The sequence below is a fragment of the Narcine bancroftii genome, chromosome 4, assembly GCF_036971445.1.
Source record: "Narcine bancroftii isolate sNarBan1 chromosome 4, sNarBan1.hap1, whole genome shotgun sequence".
NCBI lineage: Eukaryota > Metazoa > Chordata > Chondrichthyes > Torpediniformes > Narcinidae > Narcine > Narcine bancroftii.
Genome location: NC_091472.1, coordinates 14,311,091 through 14,336,833, shown reverse-complemented (window position 1 = coordinate 14,336,833; position 25,743 = coordinate 14,311,091). Strand labels below are relative to the sequence as shown.

Genomic DNA, 25,743 nt, shown 5'->3' with positions numbered 1-25,743 from the left:
TACAAAAGTGTAAAGAATTAATTTTTAATTAGAATGAAATGAGCAGAACAAATGTGTATTCAGTTTTACTGTGTGCTGTTACATTATAGTGGTAAAATCAATGAGAGGTGGAGGGAGCTACATCTGGTAAAGCTTGTTAGATTGTGTAGACCAATTGCTTCTTCCAAATAGCCTACAAAATTTGTCTAAACCATTGGTAAAATACCACTCTGAGATGCAATGACTGATCTGTGGCAACCCTTGTTCTTAGTCCTGGACTCAAACAGACAGCAATGTATTAAGGCAACAACCTGAATATTTTTGGAAAGTGGAAGAAAACTAAAGCACCTGGAGGAAACCCACACAATCACATGATGATCATATAAACTGTGAAGTTTGAGAGGAGATTTGTCAGAGAAGATCACATTGAGTGCCAGATAGTATTTTTATTTTCAAATTCTGAGCAGGTCTTGAATCCAAAATTGATTCACTCGGAGATGAATGCGCTACAACTGGGCAGTGCTGACCACATGCATTCACTGTTGACATGTTAGTGAAAATGACTTCACAAGATTGAATATTTTTTTTCCTTTGTCCATATTTTAGTACCATTGCAATTTTAAATATTCTTGCTCAAAAATGAGTTATTTGCAAAGATTGAGTGCAACAACCTAATTTTTCTAAATAATTTTATTTCTATAATTTATCCTGCATATCCAAACTACCTTCCTGAGTTTCATTCAACTCGGTGAATGAATTAGAAAGAATTTTAATTTTGTAGTCTGTGAGAGTACTACCAACTGATGTGGTTCAATTTTTCATTTTCATCCTGCTGTCAGTGCAGACATCCTTGTGAAAATTACTTCACAAGATTGAATATTTCTCTTCTTAATTCATATCTTCAAACTTTGCATGTTTAAGTTAACAGTGTTTTGTCTGCTTAAACCTTTCTTAAGTGTTTTCATGTTCTTTTAATACTCTCAGAGGTTTGTCCAACTGGAGTTTTCCAGCTGTATGATAAATTGATTATGCATCTCCATAGTGCTCTGGAACCTAGGCTGTCAGTGAAAGCATATTTGCAGATTTCCCATTACATCATCCGTGGATTCTGCTGTGCTCATTTTCCATTAAATATTAACAAAGAACAAAAGAATGAACTTCTGCCCACAGAAAATGTCTTGTTTTGTACAATAGGTCTATTGTCCTAAATTATTTCAGAGCAGAATTGAAAGAAATACAACATTGGTTGAACATTTCCTTTTGCAGATCTTCCCTCTTTTCCTCCTGCATGGATGCGAACATCATATACCAGGTTTACCTCATACAATGAAGTTATTCAGGCCTTTTGGCTCACGTTATCTAGAGAGTGATTCCATTCCACCTCTCTGTACTTCCCTGCTCTTCCATACCCATCAACTCTCCTTTGATTCTTTTTGCCATAAACTTGCATTAAGGGGTAACTTAATGCAGCCTGTTAACCTATGAGCATATCTTTTGGATATGGGAAGAAGGAACAGCATCCATTGTCACCCTACACCATCATGTTGAAAATGTGCAAGATCTGCACAGACAGATCCCTGGCGTCAGGATCAAACTTGGGTCCAAAGAGTTGTGAAGCATGAGCACCAATTACTGCACCACTGTACTGTCTCTAATTAAGCTTATATTCTTCCAGCAAAAGTCACTACTGTCATTGAAAATCTTAATCCTTAACATATGTACACTGCATCGCAGAAAATTCTATCTTTCCTGCTCCTATAGAGTTTGTCCAACTCCACACAGACCACTGATTAAATGTGACCAGCTGTAAGCATGAGATGTCCAGGAAATGACTTGGGAGACTTACCCAACACAAAATAGGTGCAAGAGTAGGGTAACCAGGCAATTCATGTCTGTCCAGCCATTCAATATAGAGCCGTAAAGAATTATAGATTTGAAACAGGTCCTCATGGCTGTGGGGAAGTAGTTGACCAGTACAGGATACCAGAGCATGATAACACCCTTTCCTGAAAGGGAGAAGCCTGGGAGAGGATCTAGAGGGTAGGAGTGGAGCAGGAATGAGATTGGTGTCTGAAGGACTCTCACCAGACCGCAGGTTGCTGGTGCCATACTTCTGGAACCGGGTCCAAGGACCTGGATTCATGAGGGTGCCAATGGCAATCAAGACTCCTGAAGAGCATTGGGCACTGACAGCATCCTAATTGCTTCAGGGGTTTGAAATCGGGGTCTGAGGAGGGTTTCGTGGGTGTCTCGAGGTCTGGTTCACCGCCTGACTGGATGTGTGGCTAAGCAGGGGGTGGCTCTGGGATCCATGGACACTCCATTTCTCTTCATTTTCTAACCTTGATAATGGATTAGTGGTGGCTCTTTGTATACCTTCACACACAGCAAACACAGAAAAACACAGGAATCTTGAACAAGCTGCCACTACAATGAGCAGAGACATCTCAGATAATTGATTCATCGGTTACTGACAGAAAAAAAAACAAAAAGATAGGCACTGTGTTCAAAGGACAAACTTAGAGATTGTGTGGGACACCTCAGGCTTCACCAAATTTGGCTCATTAAATGTTAATATTTCCTGCGAGGTACATGAACAAATAGGAACAATGTATTCATCACTGATTTTCACCAAAAAATTTTGAATGGACATAGGCTACTGTTTTGTGGTTACTCTAGTTCTCATAGTTCTTGCATTACCTTGCCTCTGGGCTTTAGCATCAATCCCTACATTACTGGTGCAGTGGGGGATTTGTAATTTGGACCATGCTCTTCCATTACTCTCAAAAAGACACTGTTGGAACTCACTGATCAATGTGACAAATATAAACTCATCTTTTGTGGATCAGCTGGCCCAATTTCAATGACATGCACAGCAAGGATCAGCAAAGACCATCGCAATAAACATTTAAATCATACTTGGCCTGACCCAGCTGGAAAGCAAACTCATCAAAAAGTCCCTGACATTGAATAACATTCATAAGTGTTCCATGAAACTACTCACATCAGACATTTGAAGCTTTTACAAATTAAATATTTAAACGAAGGGTAAAACAACACATTTAAGCAATTAAAATATGTAACAAAATTCAATAAATTCATGTAAATGATCTGGAGTTTAGTCCCATGCAGCATTTCCACTCCTTTCCTATGAATGCACTCGTCAACCAGGTAGATTTCCAGGCATTTATTCGAGAGGATTGTTGCATTTTTGCTCTCTTGTTGGATTCCAGAAGGATGTTCAGAATCTGAGCTCAGTTAGGAGATCATCATGGATTGAGTCATCAGCAAGTTCAATACTTTTTCTAATTTTTTGATACTTTTTCAATGAGGATACATTTCTTAACATCTTACAAAATTAAGATCTATTCTTATTTGCACTGATGCAGCCTGGACCTGCCTTATCCAATTAGCTTTAATCACCTGGAGACATAACAAATGTTACTTTTATTTTGATGGCATCAACTGTGAAGAGATGCTGTTGGGTGTGAAAAAACAAGTTTGACGATTCCCAAGAGCAACGAGTCTGAATATAGGCTGGCTAAACAGTGGTTTTATTTTGACCCATAGGGAATTGCAACAGGGATAAGACGCGCGCGCACACACACACAACCACCTCCACCCCCCACAATGGATAGAAAGCTTTCCAGTCAAGTTACCACATACGATACCTCCCTCCCCCCCCCCCCCCCCCCGCCACCCCCACCCACGATATAGTGCAGGCACAACTCTTAACTACTCTAAGCTAGGGACAACCTGGAGTGGAGCAGAGTTCATTCTAGAAGAGAAAGAGACAGATGGTCCACATGTGGTGGGCTTCATAGTGCCATTGGCTGGAAATTCCAGCCCAGGTATCAATGAGGTAATTAAAGGGGCCAATGAACAGACGGCCCTTGATTGGCAGGTGTCACATGATCCTCCATAATCCACATTCTGACTAGGTTCCAGACAGAGGGTTCATATGATCCTCCATAATCCACACTACAGGTGCAATAGCAAAATATGGAGCAAAGTAAATGTCTCAGCTTCACAAAGCAACTTGCCCAGCTCTCTGCCTTTTCTTTACTAAGAATCAATGCTGATTTATTTGTCTTTGATTTTCTACCACCTTCTTCCAACTGGAGGGTAAGATGACAATCCCATTCTCTCTGAAGGAATTCAATTCTGACTTAGCTTCACAATGTAATATCTCTGATCCAGTCATGTAGTGAATGCAGCCACAATCTGATTAACTTTCTGCAAATATCTGCAGCCAAACTGTACAATACTGTTTTAAAAAGGTGAGCAATTATCTGTGTAGTGTAACATGATGCCTTTCATCTGAATAAAAGTCAATTCACTTTGTAACATAAGAAAAAAAATGACACACCACATTTCCTTCTATAGAAAAGCAAAGGATTCATGCTCCAGTTATTGTTAGTTTTGAACCTATCTCCAATTAAGGTAGGGTTTCAAGGCTGTAAAGTTAGTTAAGAGGTTCAAAATGAAATCCGAAAATAAGAAAGCGTGTCTTTCACAGGCTGTAACTGCCAACTTAAGTAGAAGATAAAAGCAGCAAGTTACTCCTCTTTGTTTAATATGTTGCACCATTTCATTTCAAATTTTATGTGAAATTTTAGTTGCAATTCTGTGGAGCTATCCTTCACTCTAAATGCATTCCAGCCATGGAAGTACGATAACAGTTATGGTGCAGCTTTGCAATCAGTAACTCTCAAACTGGATGAAATTGTAAAGGCCCTCGTGTGATGTTCAGCAGCTCTCCTTCCTGACTACATCTGAATACTTTCATGGTTCATCAGGAATTTGTGTGATTGAACAAACGTGTGGTCAGAATGACTTATCAAATCACCACCCATATTGGCACAAAGCCAGGAGTACACATTACATCAAAAATAATCTGTAGGTTTGCACATGTGTGTTTAAGCTGGTACAGGTCATTCCGAATTTGAAAGGTTAATTCTTATCAATTTAATATATTGAATAATTCTAACCCATCCTCTCCCCAGCGTCTGATCTCCCTCTAAAATAAGGTATAGAACTCTGGGTAAACTTAAGAATTGCAGGTGCTCGGGGCACAGCATCTATGGAGAAAAATGGTCTGTCATTTATTGAAACTGGGGGATTTTGGGAAGCGGTACCTTTTGGGAAGTTAAACAAGAGCAGGTATTTTGGTCTGACAGGGCACTGGATACTGTTATGGATAAGAGATCTAGGAATACACCTACTTAGTTTCATGAAAGTGGTAGGCTAGGTGGTGAAGAAGGCTCATACTTGCCTTAATTCGATGGAGCATTGTGTACAAGAGTTGAGACATCATGTTACAGCTGGAATTTTGTGTGTAGATCTGGCCACCATACAATAGAAAGGAAGTGATTCATCTTGGGAGGGTGCAGAAAGGATTCACAAGGATGTGTTAGGACTGCTGGGCTTGAGTTATAAAGGCTGGGACAGTTTTTCCTTAAGCAAAGGAGGCTGAGGGATGATCTTCTGGAGGTTTGTACAATACGTAGCATAGATGAGGTGAATGGTCTCAGTGTAATAGCTAGGGTAGGAGAGTCTAATGCTTGAGGGTAAGATTCAAAGGAGACATGAGGGGCACGCTTACACATAGAGCAGTGAGTACATTTATTGGCCCTCTGCTGGACATCATGACGCCCACGTCATGATGTCACCCTTCCATATATATAACCCTGTGTAACAGTAGCCAGGTAAGTCTAAAGAAGTAAAGGATGAGAAAGAATCATGTCTCCGAGTCTTAATTGTATGAGTGCTTATACAACAGTGGTGGAGGATGGGATACGAACCCTACACACACTCCATGTACTAACTGTGAGAAAGAAAACAACAGAATAAAGATAGAAAATAAGTACCTAACAATCCTAACAAATTTCTGCCAAAAATTCAATGTGAAAGTGTGCCAAGGTGGCGGAGGGAAAGTTCAGGGAATTCAACGAAGTGTAAGAAAGTTGGGAGAACTATGTAGAATGGTGGAAGGTCCAGAAAACCGAGAACATGCCCTGTTCCTCAGTATAATGGACAGCAAAACATTCAACCTCCTTAAGACCTTGCTGTCCCCGGAGGATCCAGGGACAAAGACATTCAACGAATTACGCACAATTCTAAGGAACCATTTAAGCCCCAAACCACCAGTTATGGCAGAAAGGCAACGATTCTACGAAAGGAGACAAGGACCAGGAGAAACAGTTAGTAAATACCTGGAATTGTTGCGCAAACTGGCAGAGCACTGTCATTTCGAGCAGTTTCTAAATCAAGCACTGTGAGACAGATTAGTGGTAGGGCTGGCAAATTGGCAAGCAAGGCAGAAATCATTAGGAATGGATCAAGACTTTACAGATTGCATACAGAACTGCCTGCAGCTCTGAACTGTCAGAGAAAAACTTGAATGTGGATCAACCAGACCTACTGGTTGGGAGGTCTTCCCACCAAAAATACTTCCGTTGTGGGAAATACAACCACTGACCAGAAAACTGTTTCCTCAAAAATTCTAAATGCAACCATTGCAAAACAGAAGGACACATCAAAGCTAAGTGTCCGCTTCTAAAGCGCAAGTGGCCTGCAAATAAATAGTCAGCTAAAGTCAAAACAATTGCAGAGAGAGAGGCAACCTAGCAAAGATGATGATAACAGCCCAGCGGCTGACCTTCAAGCTCCTGAAATTTCAGCTCCTGAGATATTACACATCTGAGGAATAAAGGGAGGAAACAGCAATCTTTATACAGCTAAAAATAAATGGACACCCTTTGAAGATGGAGTTAGACACAGGGGCAGAGGTGTCCCTAATTCTGTGACATTAAGTTATCTTTGACCCTGATGAATTCTGATTTCATGGGTTTCATCCAAATTGGTAAAAAGAGTGTTTCTTCATGCAGACCTGCTGTTTCAATATTTGTTCCTATTGTGTTTTACATTTTCTACTTCTGTTCTTTGTTGCAGGCCTATTTGTTTGAACTCAGTTCCAGTAACTGCATCCACAAATTAACAGGTCACACAGAAACTGTCATTAATGTGGCATTCAGCTCTTCTGCACCCAAGGTAAGAATTTCCATTATAATTCCTGAATGAATGAGTCAGTTTGTTAACCAGAGGAAAAATTGCCATCTCAACCCGAGCATTAATTTACTGATCCCAGTTAATGATGCTTTTGCAATGAATTATTAATTTAACTCTAAATTAGTATCAAACTCTAACAGTTTTGCAAATCTTTCACAAATCTTTCTTCTCTGGTAATTGTGCAATGGAAAATACAAAAAGGGAGGTTTGATCAAAAAAGCTTTGCCCTTTTACTTGACAGGGTGAGTTTCTTAGTGAGGCCGTCTCAGTCTACAGTTATGAAATAATTTTTTTTGTCCAACATTAAAGTGCCTTTCTAGAAGGTGTATTAAAGTTGGTTGCCTTTATTGGTAATGTTGATTGAAGACTTGCTGTGTTGGAGGTTGTACATTTTGGAAGCACTGCTCACTTGTACGGTTCGTAATATTGGTCTTTGTTTATTTATCCTCCAATTTTCTCCAGAGGTATCTTCCTACAATGTCTTACTTTCTTTCTCAATTTGGGAAGTTACCACTCCAATCGCACGCGACATTAAATCAGCAAGCATTATAATCGGAGTTAAACTATTATATCCTAGTGCTATTCTGTGTAATTTCCATTAAAACTCAAAGCAGTATAATCATACCTTCCTTACTCGGATAGTATTGAGGAGCATGACAAGGAATTGAATGTAAAAGATTTGTGTCATAAGAGTGTATATATCAAGTGTTGGCATATATTGAAAGTGTATGATGGTCAATAGATTGGTATTCTACAATTTGATCTTAGAAGTACGTACTTCATGAATGCAGCCCAAAATTAGGAAATATTTTTCACTTTTCCCTCTGTGATGATCAGCTCCAATGACAAATTCTTCCACAGTAGAAGAGAAAATGGAGCAACTTCCAGAGGGCTATAAAAGTGGTTCAATAGTCATCAGGGCTGGAATTCTGCTCAGACCAACCAGTGAAGAGAAATACCAAAGCAGCAGTACCACAGAAGTTTTCCCTAACCCCTTCAGGTCCGTGAACATTGTTTCAAACAAGAAGCCGGAACCAAAACTCTCTAGTTCTTGAAACAAAAACACAATGTGACCCGACCCCACCCTGGCATTCCTAGGAGTTATGCTACAAGTTTCCCTGATAAAGGTCTGGTTGTGTAATTACGTGACGAAACTAATTCTGCAATACATAGAAACAAAAACACTGGAAAAGAGTTAAACAAAAACACTGGAAAAGAGTTAAACAAAAAAAATGTGCAGATGCTGGAGTTGCATGGAAAACGCAAAAGTGTTGTAGAAACGCAGCAGGTCACACAGCATTCATAGAAAGTAAAAGACAATCAACATTTCAGGCTTGAGCCCTGTATATATACACTGTATGGGCTGGCCCACCCCTTAAACCTGTGACTCCTCCCTCCTAGATATCCCCATAAAGGATTTATGCCCAAAGCCCAACCTCAGTACCTGCCTTGGAACCAGGCCAGCAACTGCAAGCTGTGCTGACACTTTAAGGTGATTAAAGCTCATTTATCAAGACTCTCTGTCTAATTGTGGTTGATTCGTAGTACAATTCAATCACCTTAATTTTAGACCATGAACAAAGAAGTATGGGTAGATAGATTAGACACTGACCCCAAGGACCCGGAGGCTTCGACTAAATTCAACCAGTGGGTGCACTACCTCAACGCTTTCGAGAGGAAGACAAGAGGGAAGTACTCTTTGCTCAAGTTGGCCACCAGGTTTTCCAAGTGATAAGAGACTTTGCTACTTACTCTAAAGTGATGGAGTTCCTGCAGAAGCAGAACCAGGCCCCAATGAACGTCATATATGTACAATTCCTCCTGGGGAGCCGAAAACAAGTGCTAGATGAGTCAATTCATGAATACATGCGGGCATTGGGGCAGCTTGGGCGAGCCTGCGACTGCCAAGAAATCTCTGTGGCTGCCCATCTTGAAGTTCTGTGTGGCCGAGTTCAGCTCTGGCTACATCAGACAGAGGTTAGTTACTAAGAAAAGGGCAATCAGAGCCTGCAGGTGGTGGTGGACCTGGTTAAGTCACTGGAGACTGCACAGAAGAGCGCCAATACATTCTCCTCAGGTAATGCGGCCACCACGTGGGGGACATGGGTATCGCCATCTTCAGATGCAGGATCCCACGTCAATACCGCCGCTATCAAGCGCCAGAAGTGCTATTTCTGCGGGCATGGGAAGCAACCCGTCAAGAGCTCCCCATCCCGAAGTGCCACATGCGAGAAAAAAGGGCACTCTGTGAAAGTGTGTAGGTTCCAACCTTCCCCCAGCAAAACTGCATGCGGCCAACAGCTGTCACCATCTTGGACCGCCACACTTCTGGTTCCACCACAGACACCACTTCTGGTGGCCAGGGATGGATCGATGGGGCCTTGGAGACGACAATGCAGGCGGCACCACTTCCAGCAACATGGGATAGCACCGTGTGCACGGCATGGGGGCAGCCATCTTGGCAAACTCCCGCAAACCAGCACAGCAGCGACTCAGACAGTGACCACACACTTGCCTCCATCATCCTCGATCAAGACAGCCCTCACCAACTGGCCAAAGGCACCAGAAGCAATGAGAGCTTCATTCACCTTGGTACTATACACCAATATTCCCTTGTAGTGACCCCGACACAATGTAAAGTCTCCCTGGCCTCCCAGTCCCAATTGGCCAAGATTAACGGCTGCTGCACTGTGATGCTGACAGTATGGGGCACCAAGTACAGGAATTTTAAACTCCTGATCATGCCACACCTCTGCACACCGGTCATAATGGGACTGGATTTCCAGTGCCAGCTACAGAGTGTCCGCATGCAGATCAATGGCCCCCACCCACCCCTCATGATCTGCAACACCAACTGGTTGACCCTCTGTAGAGCTCGTTGAAAGAATCAAAGACTTGTTGATCCAAACCAAGGCTTTTATTAGCAAAAGACAGGAGCTCTTCACAGGTGCCTCTCCAGTCCGGAATGATCCGACCTGGCTAGGGACACAACCCTTTAAGGCCCAGACAGTAGGCGTGGCATAGCTCTCAGCCAATCTCTGTAAGCACAGTCTAGATACTGTAACTATATACACTATATACATTGGTGATAGATCCATACTAACACACCCTCCCTAAACATAACCTGCAGCCTCTCTACTCTCCAGGTCCCCCACCACCACCCTTGTTGGAGAATCTTACCTTCGACTGCAAGCCAGTAGCCACTAGGAGCAGACGGTACAGCCCAGGAGTCAGAGCTTTCATTAAAGCAGAGGACAAATGACTCTTAGTGGAAGGAGTCATAGAAGCCAGAACCAGCCATGGAGAGCTCAAGTAGTTGTGGCAAAGAGACCATAAACCGCTTCATCCTACTAGATGCCTTCCCACTCCCCTGCATTGATGACATGGTCAACGATATCGCCCAGTTCCAGGTTTTCTTGACCATCAATCTCAAGTCGGCTTATTACCAACTACCAATCTGGCCTGAGGACTTCCTTCGAGGTGGACGGCCGCCTCTGTCACTTCCTCCGTGCCCTATTTGGAGTCACCAAATGGGTCTTGGCCTTCCAGAGGAAGATGAACCACATAATCGATGACTATGGACTCAAGGCCACATTCCCCTATCTGGACAATGTGACAATCTGTGGCCACAATCAGCAGGACCATGACACCAACCTCCACAAGAATTGACCAAAAGCTTCAATCTGACCTATAACCAAAAGAAGTGTGTCTATAGCACTTCAAGGCTGTCTATCCTGGGCTGCCTGGTGGAGAATGGCGTCATTGGGCCAGACCCGGACCGCATGCACCCCACTGTTGTAAATGCCATTACCCCAGACCATCAAAGCCCTGAAAAGATGCTTGGGCCTCTTCTCCTACTATGCCCAGTGGGTCCCCAATTACACGGACAAAATCTGCCTCGTGATAAAATCGGCCACTTACCGCCTGTCGGCAGAAGCCTGGTTGGCATTCACACGCATCAAGGGTGATATCACCAAGCTGATGATGCCAAGGTGATGATACCAAACTGATGCCAAAGTGGATACCAAGGTGATGATATCAAGCTGATGATGCCAAGGTGATGATACCAAGGTGATGATACAAAGGTGATGATACCAAGGTGATGATACCAAGGTGATGATACCAAGGTGATGATACCAAGCTGATGATGCCAAGGTGATGATGCATGCTGTAGATAAAACCATCCCCTTCCATGTGGAGAGTGATGTGTCTGACTTTGCCCTGGCCACAACGCTCAATCAGGCAGGCAGGCCTGGTGCTTTCTTTTCCAGAACTCTCCAGGTCCCGAGCTCCGGCACTCAGCTGTTATGAAAGAGGCCCAAGGCATAGTGGAAGCTGTGTGCCATTGGAGGCACTACCTGGCCGAAAAACCTTTCACCCTGCTGACTGACCAACGTGAAGTCGCTTTTATATTTAACAACAAACAGTGGGGAAAAATTTAAAACGACAAGATCCTGAGGTTGAGAATTGAACTGTCCATCTACAACTACGAGACATTGTACCTGCCTGGGAAGCTTACGGAGCCTCCTGATGCCCTGTCCCAGGGGACATGTGCCAACATGAAGCTGATTTGTTTCAAAGTCCTCCACAACAACCTCTGCCACCCTGGAGTCACCAGGGTCTACCACTTTGTGAGAGCCTGCAACCTGCCCTTCTTGGTCGAAGACTGCCTGGTCTGCGCTGAGTGCAAACCCCAGTTCTATTGGCCGACAAACCCCACCTTGTCAAGGCCACCTGCTGCTTTGAGCAGCTGAGTACAGACTTTAAGGGTCCCCTCCCGTCCACCAACAGGAATGTGTACTCCCTAGACTTTGTGGACAAATACTCCCACCATCCCCAGCCCAGATATGACCATGGCCACTGTCATAAAGGTGCTATGTGGCATCTTTGCTCTGTTCGGATACCTCTGCTATAGCATAGTGATCGGGGGTCCTCCTTTTGAGCGAGGAGCTGCGCCAGCACATATCCGCGAGAGGACCATGGGCTATAACCCTTGGGGGAACGGACATGTTGAGAGGGAAAATGCTACCCTTTGTAGGGCAGATCTCTTAACTCTTAAATCAAGAGGACTACTCACCTCCTGGTGGCAAGATGCCCTCCCCGACACGCTCCATGCCACCAGGTCCCTTCTCTGTATGGCCATGAATGCAACACCACATGAAAAGCTCTTTACCTTCCCCAGGAAGTCAACATCTGGAGCTACACTACCATCCTGGCTGACAAACCCTGGGCCGATGCTGCTCTGAAGGAACATCAGACAGCACAAAACTGACCCTCTGGTCGAGAAGGTCCAACTCTTCCATGCCAACCTCCAATATGCCTATGAGGAGTATCAGGATGGTCGACAGGACATCGTCTTCATCTGGGACCTGGCGCACACAGGAGACCCCCCCCCCAACTAACCAGCCAATCCCCTCCCTGGTAACCCTGACCAACTGACCGCACCTGATTTTGTGCCCCAAACTCCAACTTGTTGGGTATAAGCATGCCCTTTGCTGGACATCATGACACCCACGTCATGATGTCACCCTTCCATATATACAACCCTGTGTTTCAGTAGTCAAGATAGTCTAATACAAGTAAAGGATGAGAAAGCATCACGTCTCCGAGTCTTAATTGTGTGAGTGCCTACACAACAGTGGCGACGAGGATTGAAATGAACCCTACCATCCATCATCCCTGAGAAAGAAAACAACAAAAGAAAGGTAGAAAACAACTACTGAACAACCCTAATAAATTTCTGCCAAAAGATCAAGGTGAAAGTGCGCCAAGATGGCAGAGAAAAGTTCAGGGAATTCAACGAAGTAGAAGAAAGTTGGGTTAACTACGTAGAATGGTTTAACCACTACTTTGTAGCCCACAATATTGTGGAAGCTCCAGTAAACAGCAAACATGCCCTCTTCCTCAGTATAATGGGCAACAAAACATTCAACCTCCTTAAGGCCTTGCTGGCCCTGGTGGATCCAGGGACGAAGACATTCAACAAATTATGCACAGCTCTAAGGAACCATTTAAGCCCCAAACCACCAGTTATGGCAGAAAGGCAACGATTCTCTGAAAGGAGACAAGGTCCAGGAGAAACAGTAAATAAATACCTGCCATCATTGCACAAACTGGCAGAGCACTGTCATTTCGAGCAGTTTCTAAATCAGGCACTGCGAGACAGATTAGTGAATGGGGTTGGCAAATCGCCAAGCAAGGCAGAAATCATTAGGAATGGGTTAAGACATTACATTACAGATTGCATACAGAACTGTCTGCAGCTTTGAAATGGCAGATAAAAACTTGAATGTGGATCAACCAGACCTACTGGTCAGGAGGTCTTCCCACCAACAGTGCTTCCTTTGTGGGAAATACAACCACTGACCAGAAAACTGTTTCCTCAAAAATTCTAAATGCAACCATTGCAAAACAGAAGGACACATCAAAGCTAAGTGTCCGCTTCTAAAGCGCAAGTGGCCTGCAAATAAATAGTCAGCTAAAGTCAAAACAATTGCAGAGAGAGAGAGGGGCAACCTAGCAAAGATGATGATAACAGCCCAGCGGCTGACCTTCAAGCCCCTGAAATTTCAGCTCCTGAGATATTACACATCTGAGGAATAAAGGGAGGAAACAGCAATCTTTATACAGCTAAAAATAAATGGACACCCCCTGAAGATGGAGTTAGACACAGGGGCAGAGGTGTCCCTAATTCTGTTACATGTAAAGGAATGCTTGCTACTGGTAAAAACAACTGAAATAACTCTAAGATCTGTTACAGGAGACAGAATCAAAATGTTTGGAAGAAGTTCAGTCCAAGTACAATACAAACAACAGCAACCAAAAACATTCTCTCTCTCTACATATCTACATCGTAGATACCCAGGGGACAGCACATTCCCCTAGACTGCCTGGAAATCGGTTCAATACTAAATGTAAACCACATGAACACCTCCCAGCCAGAACTCAACCAAATCCTCAACAACCATGCAGTGGTTTTCCAACAAGAAATGGGAAAAATCAAAGGTGTTCAAGCCAAACTGCAATTAAAAGATAATGCAGAACCAAAATTCTTCAAAGCCAGAACAGTCCCATTTGCAATGAAAGGAAAAATTGAGGCTGAATTAAACAGACTAAAATATGCAGGCATATTAGGACCAATACAATACAGTGATTGGTCAGCGCCTATCATACCAGTACGAAAAGCAAACGGTGAAATTCACATTTACAGCGATTACAAAATCACCATCAATCCCTCAAAATACTCGAACACCCCCTGCCCAAGGCAGAAGAATTGTTCCAAGCATTAAACGGAGGGCAAAAATTCACAAAACTAGATTTGTCACAAGCATATCAACAGATAGATTTGGACAAAATATCAAGGGAATATGTGACAATCAATACCCATCTGGGACTATTCGCCTGTGCACACGGGCTTTACGGAATATCAGCAGCGCCTGCGATTTTGTTGGATGTTACCTAGATGATATCATCATCACCGGCCGAAACCACAGTGAATGACTACAAAACTACAATAAGACTTAAGCAGACTACAATAGGCTAATATACGATTGCAAAAGGATAAATGTCTTCATGCGCCCCTCAGTAACATACCTTGGGTTTATAATTGACAACGAGGGGGTGTGAATGAATCCAGCAGGAACAGAAACCATTTGCAAGGCCCCATACCCAACCAACAAATCAGAATTACAGTCCTTCCTAGGACTTGTTAATCACCACCGAAAACATATCCCTCGTAGTATCTACACTGCAGCCCATTGAACCAATTACGCAAGAAAAATCAAACATGGTATTGGAACACAGAAACTAAGAATACAGTTGATCAACTAAAGGAAATACTAATGTCAACAAATAAGGTGCTGCTCCACTACGACCCTAGTAAAGAAGGTACACGAGCCGTGGATGCTTCACCAGTGGGACCAGGAGCGGTACTATCCCAAATCACAGAAAAAGGTGAGCAACCAGTAGTGTATGCTTTGCCAACATTAACAACAAGCGAACGCAATTACGCACAACTAGAAAAAGTAGGATTGGCAATAATTTTTGGTGTAAAAAAAATTCCACTAATATCTTTATGGAAAAAATATTAGCTGGGGTCAGAATTCAAAGATGGGCCATGCTACTAGCAGCGTATAACTATGATTTAAAACATAAGCCTGGAACACTCAACAGCCATGCAGATGCCTTATCACGCATGCTGCTAGCCGAGATAGAACATCAAGAAGAAATTATTAAATGGAGAGCAGAAGCAGCAGCGATCAACCAAGACCAACTGTGACAGTCCCAGCGAAAGACGAGACCGCCAGGCAGGCTGAACCTGTAAGGGGCTTTGAAACTGCAATGAACACTAAAACCACACCACCCTCCCAGACTTTGTTTAAAAAGGAGTGATGTGGTGCTACCACTATGTGCATAGATGTATATATGGACTGGCCCATCCTTTGAACCTGTGACTACTCCCTCCCAGATATCCCCATAAAGGCTGTCATTCCCAAACCCTTCCCTCAGTACCTGCCTTAGAACTGGGCCAGCAACATGCAATTTGTCATGACACTTCAAGTTGATTAAAGCCTATTAATCCTGACTCTCCATCTGTGGTTGATTGATAGAACAAACCCTTGGTCAGGAATCTAGAAAAACAGGTATTATATGCCAATAAAAAAAGTTGGGGGAGAGGAGAGGGGAAGGGGAAGGGGAGGAGTAGGAGCAGGAGCACAGGTAAGACATTGTAGGTGGATATTAACTTCATGATAACCGAAGGTATACTTGAGTCGGTGAAGAAGGCAAATGCAATGCTGGTATTCATTTCAAGAGGAATGGAATGTAAGAGCAGGGTTGTGATGTTGATGCATTATAAGGCACTAGTGAGACATCACTTGGAGTATTGTGAGCAGCTTTGTGCTCCAACATGCAAACATTCAAGACGATTCAGAAGCATGATTCCAGGAATGGACGGATTATCATATGTGGAATTCCTGGCCTGTAAGCATTGGAATTTATGAGGATAAGGGGGATCCCATTGACAACTTCAGGATCGAAGGGCGTCTGCTTAGAACAGAAATGCGTAGGAATTTCTTTAATCAGAGCATGGTACTGTGGTGAATGTCTGCCAAGCTGCCTGTCTCCCCTCTGGCGAGCCTTGCTGTATATGCATCTATTGTCTTTCATTATTGTACCATGAGTTTCTGCTAATAAAAGCCATGATTATTGTTTGACCACATCGTCTTTGTCTACTTCATCAACTAGCACTTCAATTTTATTAGCAGAAACTCATGGTACAATAATGAAAGACAATAGATGCATATACAGTGTTAGGTCTGCTTTGTTCATGAATGAGTGAGTCAGACACCAGACTGAGTCGAAATCAAGGTTCTTTGTTCTTTATTACCGGATTGTAACACTTGCAACTAACAGTGTTAGTTGGAGAAGGTGCATTCTGCCGTTATCAGGAAGTGGTGTTTTTTTATACTTCAGGATACGTACTTAGTAAATTATCATACCATGACATTGTCCAATGAATAAACTGTTGCTATCCTTCTCTGTTAGCCTGCTGCACATCATTCTTGTTAGTGCAAAGCTTATCTTGAGTGTACAAGGTCACATCTGCATTCTGTTACTCCTTAGTACTGGGTGACTCCTTCTCCGGTCCCATCTCATGATGTTTTTACCTTACAACAGTTATATCCAAGGGGAGTGTCCTTAACAGCAGAGATAATGCACAGCCAATGTTAATACAGCAAGGCTCGCCAGAGGGGAGACAGGCAGCTTGGCAGACATTCACCACAGTCTCCCCCCCCCCCCCACCTCCCCAGCAGAAGAAGGGTTAAAATCAAAAGGACAGCTGCTAGGAAAGACTGAAGCAAGTGATACATGGATACCATGTTTGGCCTTGATGAGAGTGGCCACTACAAGCCATTGATATCTTTCGGTTCGCTGGATATCTCCGCAAATTTAAGGCTCTGGCAACTCTCTCGTGGAGGTAGCTGTCAGCACTCCCCGAGTCTATTAGACAATCAAGAGTTTCACCATTCACTTCCCCCTTCATAGTCAACCGTTCCAGTCCGTAACATCTCCCAAGCTTTGGCTTGTAGTGAACTTACAAAAACTGTACGGGACAAGTGTAAAGTTACTTAAAATTTGCAGGGACATTGCCTGGCTGATAAGTGGTTCTTTATTATGCCGGAGCTCTGCTCCCCTGTGGTACTGGGTCAGATATTCAATCTCAGATGAACAGAGTAGTGTTAAATTTCAGTGGGCCACTACCCACACTTACCATCCCCCGCACTAGTTACTGCGGTCTGTCCACATTAAAAATCAAATCCCTCCCTTTTCAGTGATTTATCCCCGAGTGTTGGCCGATTGCCACTAAGAGCCGTTCTTACAGCAAAGAAGATCGTGAGTTTATCAAAGCTGAGACCCAGAGAATGCTTAAAGAGGGAGTAATTGAACTCAGTAAGTCTGTGGTGAGCCCAGGTGGTAGTTGTGAAAAATCACACCAAGAAACAACTGGCTATTGACTACAGCCAGACAATCAACCATTACACTAATCTGGATGCCTATCCCTTGCATTCATGAGTGCCGAACTGCGGCAAGCCCTGCTATGAAAGGGGATTGCCACCAGCCGTACCATGAGCTACAACCTGCAGGGCAATGAGCAGGTTGAAAGGGCTAACGCTACAGTCTGGAAGACTTTTAATCTTGCTTTAAAAACACATGGTTACCCTGTTACCTGGTGGCAGGAGGTGCTGCCTGAGGCATTACGTTCTATTCGGTCTTTATTGTGTACTGCAACAAATCAAACACCTCATGAATGTATGTTTGCCTTTCCTAGGAAATCAGGAACTGTGATGGACTGGCCAGTCTGTTTATCTGAGCCTGGATCCGTGCTGCTGAAGAGCCATGCATGGGCGCATAAAACAGACCCCCAGTCCAACCAGTTCAGTTACTGCATACAAACCCCAACTACGCTCATGTTAAATTCCCAGACGGGAGTACTGTCACTGTACCCCTAAGAGATCTGGCCTCGTCTGGTTCTCCCCTTCCTCTAACCCCTACTCAGTGGGAGGCTGAGAGGTTGGACTCATTCCCCCCCCACCCTGTGACCCCTAGTCAGCTTTCAGATGGCCATGCTGTTTTGAGACGAAGCACCAGAATTCGTAAACAACCTGATAGGCTGACATATTCATAAAACATCTCATTATATTTCGATTGCTTGCTAGATACTGGCATATTTTGGCTGTTAGAGTATCTCAAGGCCAAAGATGGTATCCATGTATCGCTTCTAACATTGGCTGCGCATTATCTCTGCTGTTAAGGACACTCCCCTTGGATATAACTGTATATGCATCTATTGTCCTTCATTATTGTACCATGAGTTACTGCTAATAAAAGCCACGTTTGACCACATCGTCTTTGTCTACTTCATCATCTGGCACTTCAGGTACATCTGTGGAATTTATTGCCACAGGCAGTTGTAGAGGCCAGGTCATTGGGAGTATTTAAGGCAGAGATTGATAGGTTCTTGATTAGCCAGGGCATCAAAGGAGGCCGGGCAGTGGGGCTGAGTTGGAAGATGGATCTGCTCTTGATTAAATGGCAGAACAGACTCGATCGGCTGAATAGCCTATTTTTCTTCCTGTGTCCAATAGTTTTAAATGGGTGGGAATAGAAGAGAAAGAAGATGAGAAATGGTAGAGGCAGAAAGCTAATGATTGCTCTTTGATAGGAGAAGGAAGGGAGGGGTGGTGAGCTGGTGGGAAGGAAACAGTGGTCAGGACTGCGACTGGGGAGGGTGTTCATAGAAATTGGAGGTTGATATTGATGTCATCTGGTTGGAAACTGCCAAGATGGGATATAAGGTGTTTTTTCCTCTAATAGCCAGGTTGCCTCGATTTAGCAGTACATAGGGCATAGACAGAAATGTAAGTAGCATGGCCCACTTACATTTGGCAATGGTGCATAGAATTAAAATGGTTGGCCTCTGGGAGTGCCTTGCTGTTGTTGCAGGCAGGGTGAATGTGCTCAATGAATTGACTCTTAGTCTGTGTCTAATCTCCCTGATATAAAGGGAGGCCACATCCGAAGCACTGAATACAGATTCACAAGTGTTGATTTACTTGGAAAGTCTGTTTGGAACCCCTAATTGTGGTGACTTAAGTGAAATAGCATTCTGTGTGGCAGACAAAAAGGAGGTGAAGACTGAGTCAAGCGGCACTGTAAAGTGCTCTGTGATAACATCTAGGGGATCAGCAAGCCTGCCGTCCATCACCTGGCTTGGCATGGTGGGGTCAAGCGGATCCCAGGGCTGATTTTCGAGGAGATCTGTGGGGTGCTGAAGGTTTTCCCGGAGAATGTCATCAGGGATGCAGTCACCTCCACTGAGCACGTACAAGATGGTCACAGCCATGAATCTGATGTATGCTCTGAAACACCAAGGCTGCACTCTGGCTGAAAAACCCCGCCCTTTCTGCCAAATAGTGGTGAGGGAGGAGTTAGCATTTCTTGTGGTCATAGGGGTAGGTACCAAGGAGACAATTGGTGGGAAGGGATGAGTAGATAGGGAGTCACGGAGGGAACGGTCCCTATGGAAAGCGGAGAGGGGAGGGCAAGATGTGTCTGGTGGTGGGATCCTGTTGTTGGTGGTGAAAATTGTGGAGAATAAAATGTTCGATGCAGAAGCTGGTTGGGTTGTAGGTAGGACAAGGGGAATCCTGTTCTTGTTACATCAGGTGTGGGGGTGGGGGGGGGGGAAGGGCCAGGGCAGATGTGTAGGAAGTAGAGGAGTTGCAGGTGAGGGTTGAATTAATGGCAGTAGAGGTGAAGAGATGTTTTTTGAAGGAGGACATCTCAAATATCCTGGAATGGAGCAGATGCAGCAGAGATGGAATATTTGAGAAAGGAATAGACTCCTTACAGAACAGCTAGTTTGTCTCCCATTGTGGAGATGGAAAAATCGAGAAAGGGGAGAGTGCTGCCAGAGATGGAGCAAGTGAATTTGAGGATAAGGTGGAAGCTGGCTGCAAAGTGGATAAAGTAGATCAGCTCATTATGGGTGGAGGAGGCATTGAACATTAGAAACAGAATTTTAAAATGAATGTGTTCATTAAAATGGTGCCAAACAAGTAAGCATTTGTTCAGATACAAGCATTATTTTGCATGACAAGTTTACAGATAGTGTGGGATAGCAGGCTGGCTGCCTGGGTTATGAAAGATCTAACTTAAGGAAACTGGACCATGCAAATTCTTTCATAATTAGCAGTTAGTGCAATATTGTTACGGCATCAGTGACCAGGATTTGAATCCAGTGCTGTTTGTAAGGAGTTTGTACGTTCTTGCCGTGTCTGCTTGGATTTCCTCTGGGTTCTCTGGTTTCCTCCTACCCTTCAAAACATATAGGTGTGTAGGTCAACTGGATGTGATTGAGCTGCATGGGCTCATGGACTGAAAGGGCCTCTGTTACCGTGCTGAATGTCAAATTTAACCAAAAATAAAAACTTTTCAAGATGGTAATAACCAAAATAAAATATCTCATTAACAAGGGATAATTATGTGTCATGTTAGGTTAAATATTTGATGAAATTAAGAAAGTGTATGCAGAGTGAAGTGACATGGGAAATAATCAAAAATGGAAAAATTGGTTTATGGAACCGACCCCTTATGTAACCCAGGGACTCAATGTGGATGAACTAGCCAATCGTATACATTAAGAAAGGCAGTAACAGATAGGCTGAGGCAGGGGAAGATTAGAGGTTTGTTGGTTTTGGTGATCGTGGAAATATCGGATGGGTCATCTTTGGATCAAATTCAAATCCTAAGAATTGAAGCAATGTATTGTATTCTATTAACATAAATGAATTTATTTCATATTATTAAAAGCTGTAAAAAATATTGGCTATGATGATTTAAAATTTACTTCCATTCCAGGTTTTGGAGAAAATTCTGATTATAAACATAACTTGAATTATAAATGTGCTTTTTTTTATAGTTTAGCCATTACCACCATTATGGTATTTATCGTCATTAATCACTCAAGCTCGAAGGTTATTTTCTTGGAAACGCACATCTGTGTTTTCTTCATTTTGCTCTTGGTTTTTCTGGCATTCATTTAAACTCAGTGAAAATACTTGTAACCTTCATATGAATATACTTCATCTCCAAACTTTCACTGATCTAATTTTTTTTTTCTTTTAACCCTGCAACTGTATGGATTTGTTGGAGTCAATACATCTTATGCATAATATCCTATGAAAGCCAAAGATCACCAAAATTTAAAATAGGTTTTTCCTCCCTATTGTTTAAGTTTATAATAAATCCTCATCAGAGGACATGGTTGTCGATAATTATTTATGGGGTGGGGGATGAGGGAGGAATTTAGTTAAAGGTCTAAACTTTTAACACTTGATGCATAAAGCAATGAATTTTCAGCAAACATCCCTCCCACCAACCCGTGAAAACAGTGGCTCAGTGAAATACAATCCTTCAGTCTGGCGGTCTAAGTTTGGAAGTTTAACTTTTAATCTTATTTGTTGGAATGGTTCACAGTTTGATATGTGTGATGAAAAACAGCAAGTGAAACACAAGAACTTCACTATTGCGTCACTTGGAATGCTATTAATTAGCATTGAGGTTGGGTTGAGATTTTAAATTGGTGAAAGGCCAATTTTGATGGGATCAGAAAGGATCTGGTGAATGTAGATTGGGGCAGGTTATTGGCTGGCAAAGTTGTGCTTGGTAAGTGGGAGGCCTTCAAAGGTGAAATTTTGAGAGTACAGTTGTTCTTATCAGAATTAAAAGCAAGACTAACAGGTATAAGGAACATGAGCTTTCAAAAGAAATTGTGGCCTTGTTTAAGAAGAAGAAGAAGGTACGTAGCAAGTATGATGATGATGTTCATCTGTCGTCCTCGATGAAGACCTCGACACCAATAGATGATGGAATCAAGACTAGCACATGATTTGGATTAAAGAGAGAAAGAGTTGCGGAGTGTCAGCCACACTCTCTCTTCCCAATTCCCATCTGAATCCAGTGGCAAGGCAAAAGTTGAGACAGCTGGAGATGGGACTAGTCACAGTGGATGATCAGGAGGTCTTCTGTGTTGTCATACTCTTTGTATTCCATGACGCTTGCAGAGATCGTTTTCTTGGCCATTGGACCATCCATTGGTCTTGTCCACTCAGTCCACCGGAGTCTGTATTCAACTCCCTATCTCACAGGGTATGGGACCCATCGGCTATCCTCACCTAATATAGCCGGCTTGTCAAAGCCTTTGCCCAGTGTATGGCTGCCCAGAAAAGGACGCAATATGTTCCCCCATCATACCCGTCCATGACACCCCATAGCAGGTACAGGAGGTAAGGAACAGAGGAGATACTTCAGGAGTACAAGAAATGCAAGAACATGCTCAGAAGGAAATCAGGAGGGCTAAAAGAAAGCATGAAGTTACTCTGGAAGACAAGGTGAAGGAAAATCTCAAAGGCTTTTACAGATATATTAAGAGCAAAAGGATACCAAGAGACAAAATTGGTCCACTTGAAGATCAAAGTCCACATCTATGTATGGAACCAAAAGAGAAGGGGAAATCTTTTTTTTTGCTTCTCTATTTACTTGGGATATGGACACTAATCTGTAAAAGTGCTGCAAAACAGCAGTGAGGTCATGGACCCTATACAGATTACACAGGCTCTTTTGGAACAAATTAGGGTGGGTAAATCCCCAGGTATTCCCTTGGACTTTGAGGGATGTTCTTGCAGAAACTGGATGGACCTAGTAGAAGTATTTAAAACATTCTTAGCCACAGATGAGGTACAAGAGGATTGGAGGTGATATGCCATAAACAAGGACCAGCCTTGTATCATACTATAGGCTTTTATTAACAGAAGAAGCCACCTCTACTGACCAGTGGGATAAGTTGCACCATCTGTTACACCAGTAGGGTGGAGCCAATCTACAGTCATAACCAATAGCAAGCAGTCAGCATAATACATTACATCACTACAGGAGGATAGCATATTGTTCTGTTGTTTAAGAAAGGCTAATCTGGAAAATAATAATAAAGAATAATCCAGGAAATTACAGGCTGGTGAGCCTGACATCAGTCGTGGGTTAATTGTTGGAAGGTATCCTAAGAGTCTGGATATACAAGTTCTTGGATAGACAGGACTGATTAGGGAGAGTCATTACGACTTGTGCACTAGGTAATGTCTCACCAGTCTTATCGGGATCTTGGAGAAGGTTACCAGGAAAGCTGAAGAAAAAATGGCAGCGGATGTTGTCCACATGGACTTCATTAAGGCCTATGACAAGGACCCACATGGGAGGTTAGTGAAGAAGGTTCAGTCACTTGTGGCATCCTGGATGAGGTAGTAAATTGAATTGGTCATTGGCTTTGTGGGAGAAACCAGAGATTGGTAGCAGAGGGCTGCCTCTCTGACTGGAGGGCTCTGACTATTAGTGTGCCTTAGGATTGATATTGTGTCCATTGCTGTTTGGACAGGAGAGACACTGTTTTGTTGGGTTGTATTTGTTCAGACACATGATAATAAATTTGAACTTGCTTGTCATCTATATCATTGACCTGGATGATAATGTGGTAAATTGCAATCAGCAAATTTACATATGATGCTAATATAGGGGGTGTAGTGGACAGTGAGGAAGGCTTTCAAAAGCTTGCAGTGGGATCTGAACCAGGTGGAAAAATAGGCAGTAAAATGGCAGATGGAATTTAATAGGGACAAGTGTGAGGAGTTTCATTTAGGGAGAATGAACCAGGATTGGAATTGCACTTTAAACGATAGTGAACTGCACATAATTCCTTGAAAGTGGTGTCACAGGATTGGTAAGAGAGCTTTTTAGCACATTTCATGAATCAGTTTTGAGCATAGGAGTTGGGATGTTATAGTGAAGTTTTATAAGACACTGGTGAAGCCAAATTTGGATTATAGTGTGGAGTTTTGGTCACTTACCTAAAGAATTGATATCAATAAGATTGAAAAAGTGGAGCAAAACTTTACAAGGATATTGCCATGATTTGAAGAGCTAAGTTATGGGGAAAGGTTGAATAATTTAGGACTTTATTCCCTGGAATGTTGGATAATGAGGGGAGATTTGACAGGAAAGTACAGAATTATGAAGGGTATCGCTAGGGTAAATCCAAAGTCTTTTTCCACTGAGATTGGGTAAGACAAGAATAAGAGTACCTGGGTTAAGTGTGAAAGGTGAAATAGTGTGGTGAGAGTGCAGTGAGCTGCCATCGGAGATGTTGGATGTGGGTTCATTTTCAACATTTAAGAGAAGATTGGACAGGTACATGGAAGGGAGGGGTATGGAGTGCTATGGTCAGGGTGCAGGTCACTGAGAATAAATAGTTCAGCATGGAAGAGATGGGTCAAAGGGCCTGTTTCTTTGCTGTTCAATGGCTCTAATTATGTGCCAATAGCACACTTATACCATTCACCAGCTATGATAACAAAAGGAAGAAGTAGCATCCTCAGTGATGTGAGTTCAACATTTCAGTTTCCTTCATTCATAACTTGAGGAAATAGAAATAAAACTGTTTGTCACTGTTCACTAAGGTATAGTCCTCTCTTGTTCGGAGGCTATCCTTTCTCCCAGTTCCTCAGCCATCTGCTACATCTGTTCCTTGGATGAGGCAGTTCACTCCAGGATATTCAAAATGCCCTCTTTCTTCAAGAAACATGGCTTCCCTCACTCTCATTAATAATGTCCTTGCCCGCATCTCTGCCATTTCACACAATTTCACTTTCACCCTGCCTCCAGCCAAATAGAATAAGAATAATGTTGCCTTGGTCCTCACTTTTCACCTCCATAACTTGCCTAAACCCTTGGAGAAAGACTGCGACCATCCAGCATATCTGTGCTCATGCTTTTATAAACCTGTGTAAAGTCACCCCTTTGCCTTCTTCACTCCAGAAAAATTGATCGTAGATAATTCTGTCTCTTCTTATAACTCAAGCCCTTCAATCCCAGCCACATCTTTGTGAATCTTTTTTCCTAATGTCCATTAAGATGATCTAGCTGTTTGCCAGAAATTATTCACCAATGCAAAGTATTCAGACAGTAGGAGAAGCCAGTAGCATTTCAGAAACTGGGAAGAAAATGGGAAGTCTGAACAATAACTTTTACCAAAAGGGAAATAAATTAGTGCAAACAAGGAGCATCTGCAGCTTCTGTGGTTTATCAGCTAGAATGAATAGATTTAAAATAATTAGAATTTATTGTTTATGTTTTTCATATTTGGGATGTAAAGTTAACATATTTTAATTAAATATTGAAATTTATACAGTCAGAAAAATATTGTCTTATTCCCAAATATTTATTTGCATTTTCTGAAAAAATTAGGTAGTTGGAAATCTGCAAGGAGAAGCCACTAAGACCCTTGTGCCAGCCTTGCCTCATGGCCTCAGCACCATATTCCTGCGCTGATATTCATTGAATGCCATATGATCTCCCGATGTTGATATTATTTCTGATAATCATCCATTGATTTGCCTTTCAACCATTAGACTTACATTTCCCAGGCAAATTGTACAACAGCATGCCTCAATACAGAAAGCAAAGATGATCATGAAACGACCAATTATTACGGTTCCAGATGAAATGCTAAATTGTAAAGTCTAAATTATAACCCTGCTGTGAATTTAAGGAACTAATCTATTCTCAAGATCTGAAGAATAC

The 25,743-nt window shown here is 42.7% G+C and overlaps 1 protein-coding gene across 1 annotated transcript in view; it reads left to right on the top strand.

Moving 5' to 3' along the window:
• The window catches only part of wdr27 (WD repeat domain 27), a 671,431-nt gene that overhangs the window by 347,915 nt on the left and 297,773 nt on the right, over positions 1–25,743 (top strand). Inside the window, exon 22 of the mRNA XM_069930793.1 lies at positions 6,934–7,032. Within this exon, the coding sequence (XP_069786894.1) occupies positions 6,934–7,032 (99 nt within the window). The remainder of the gene's footprint in view (positions 1–6,933; positions 7,033–25,743) is intronic.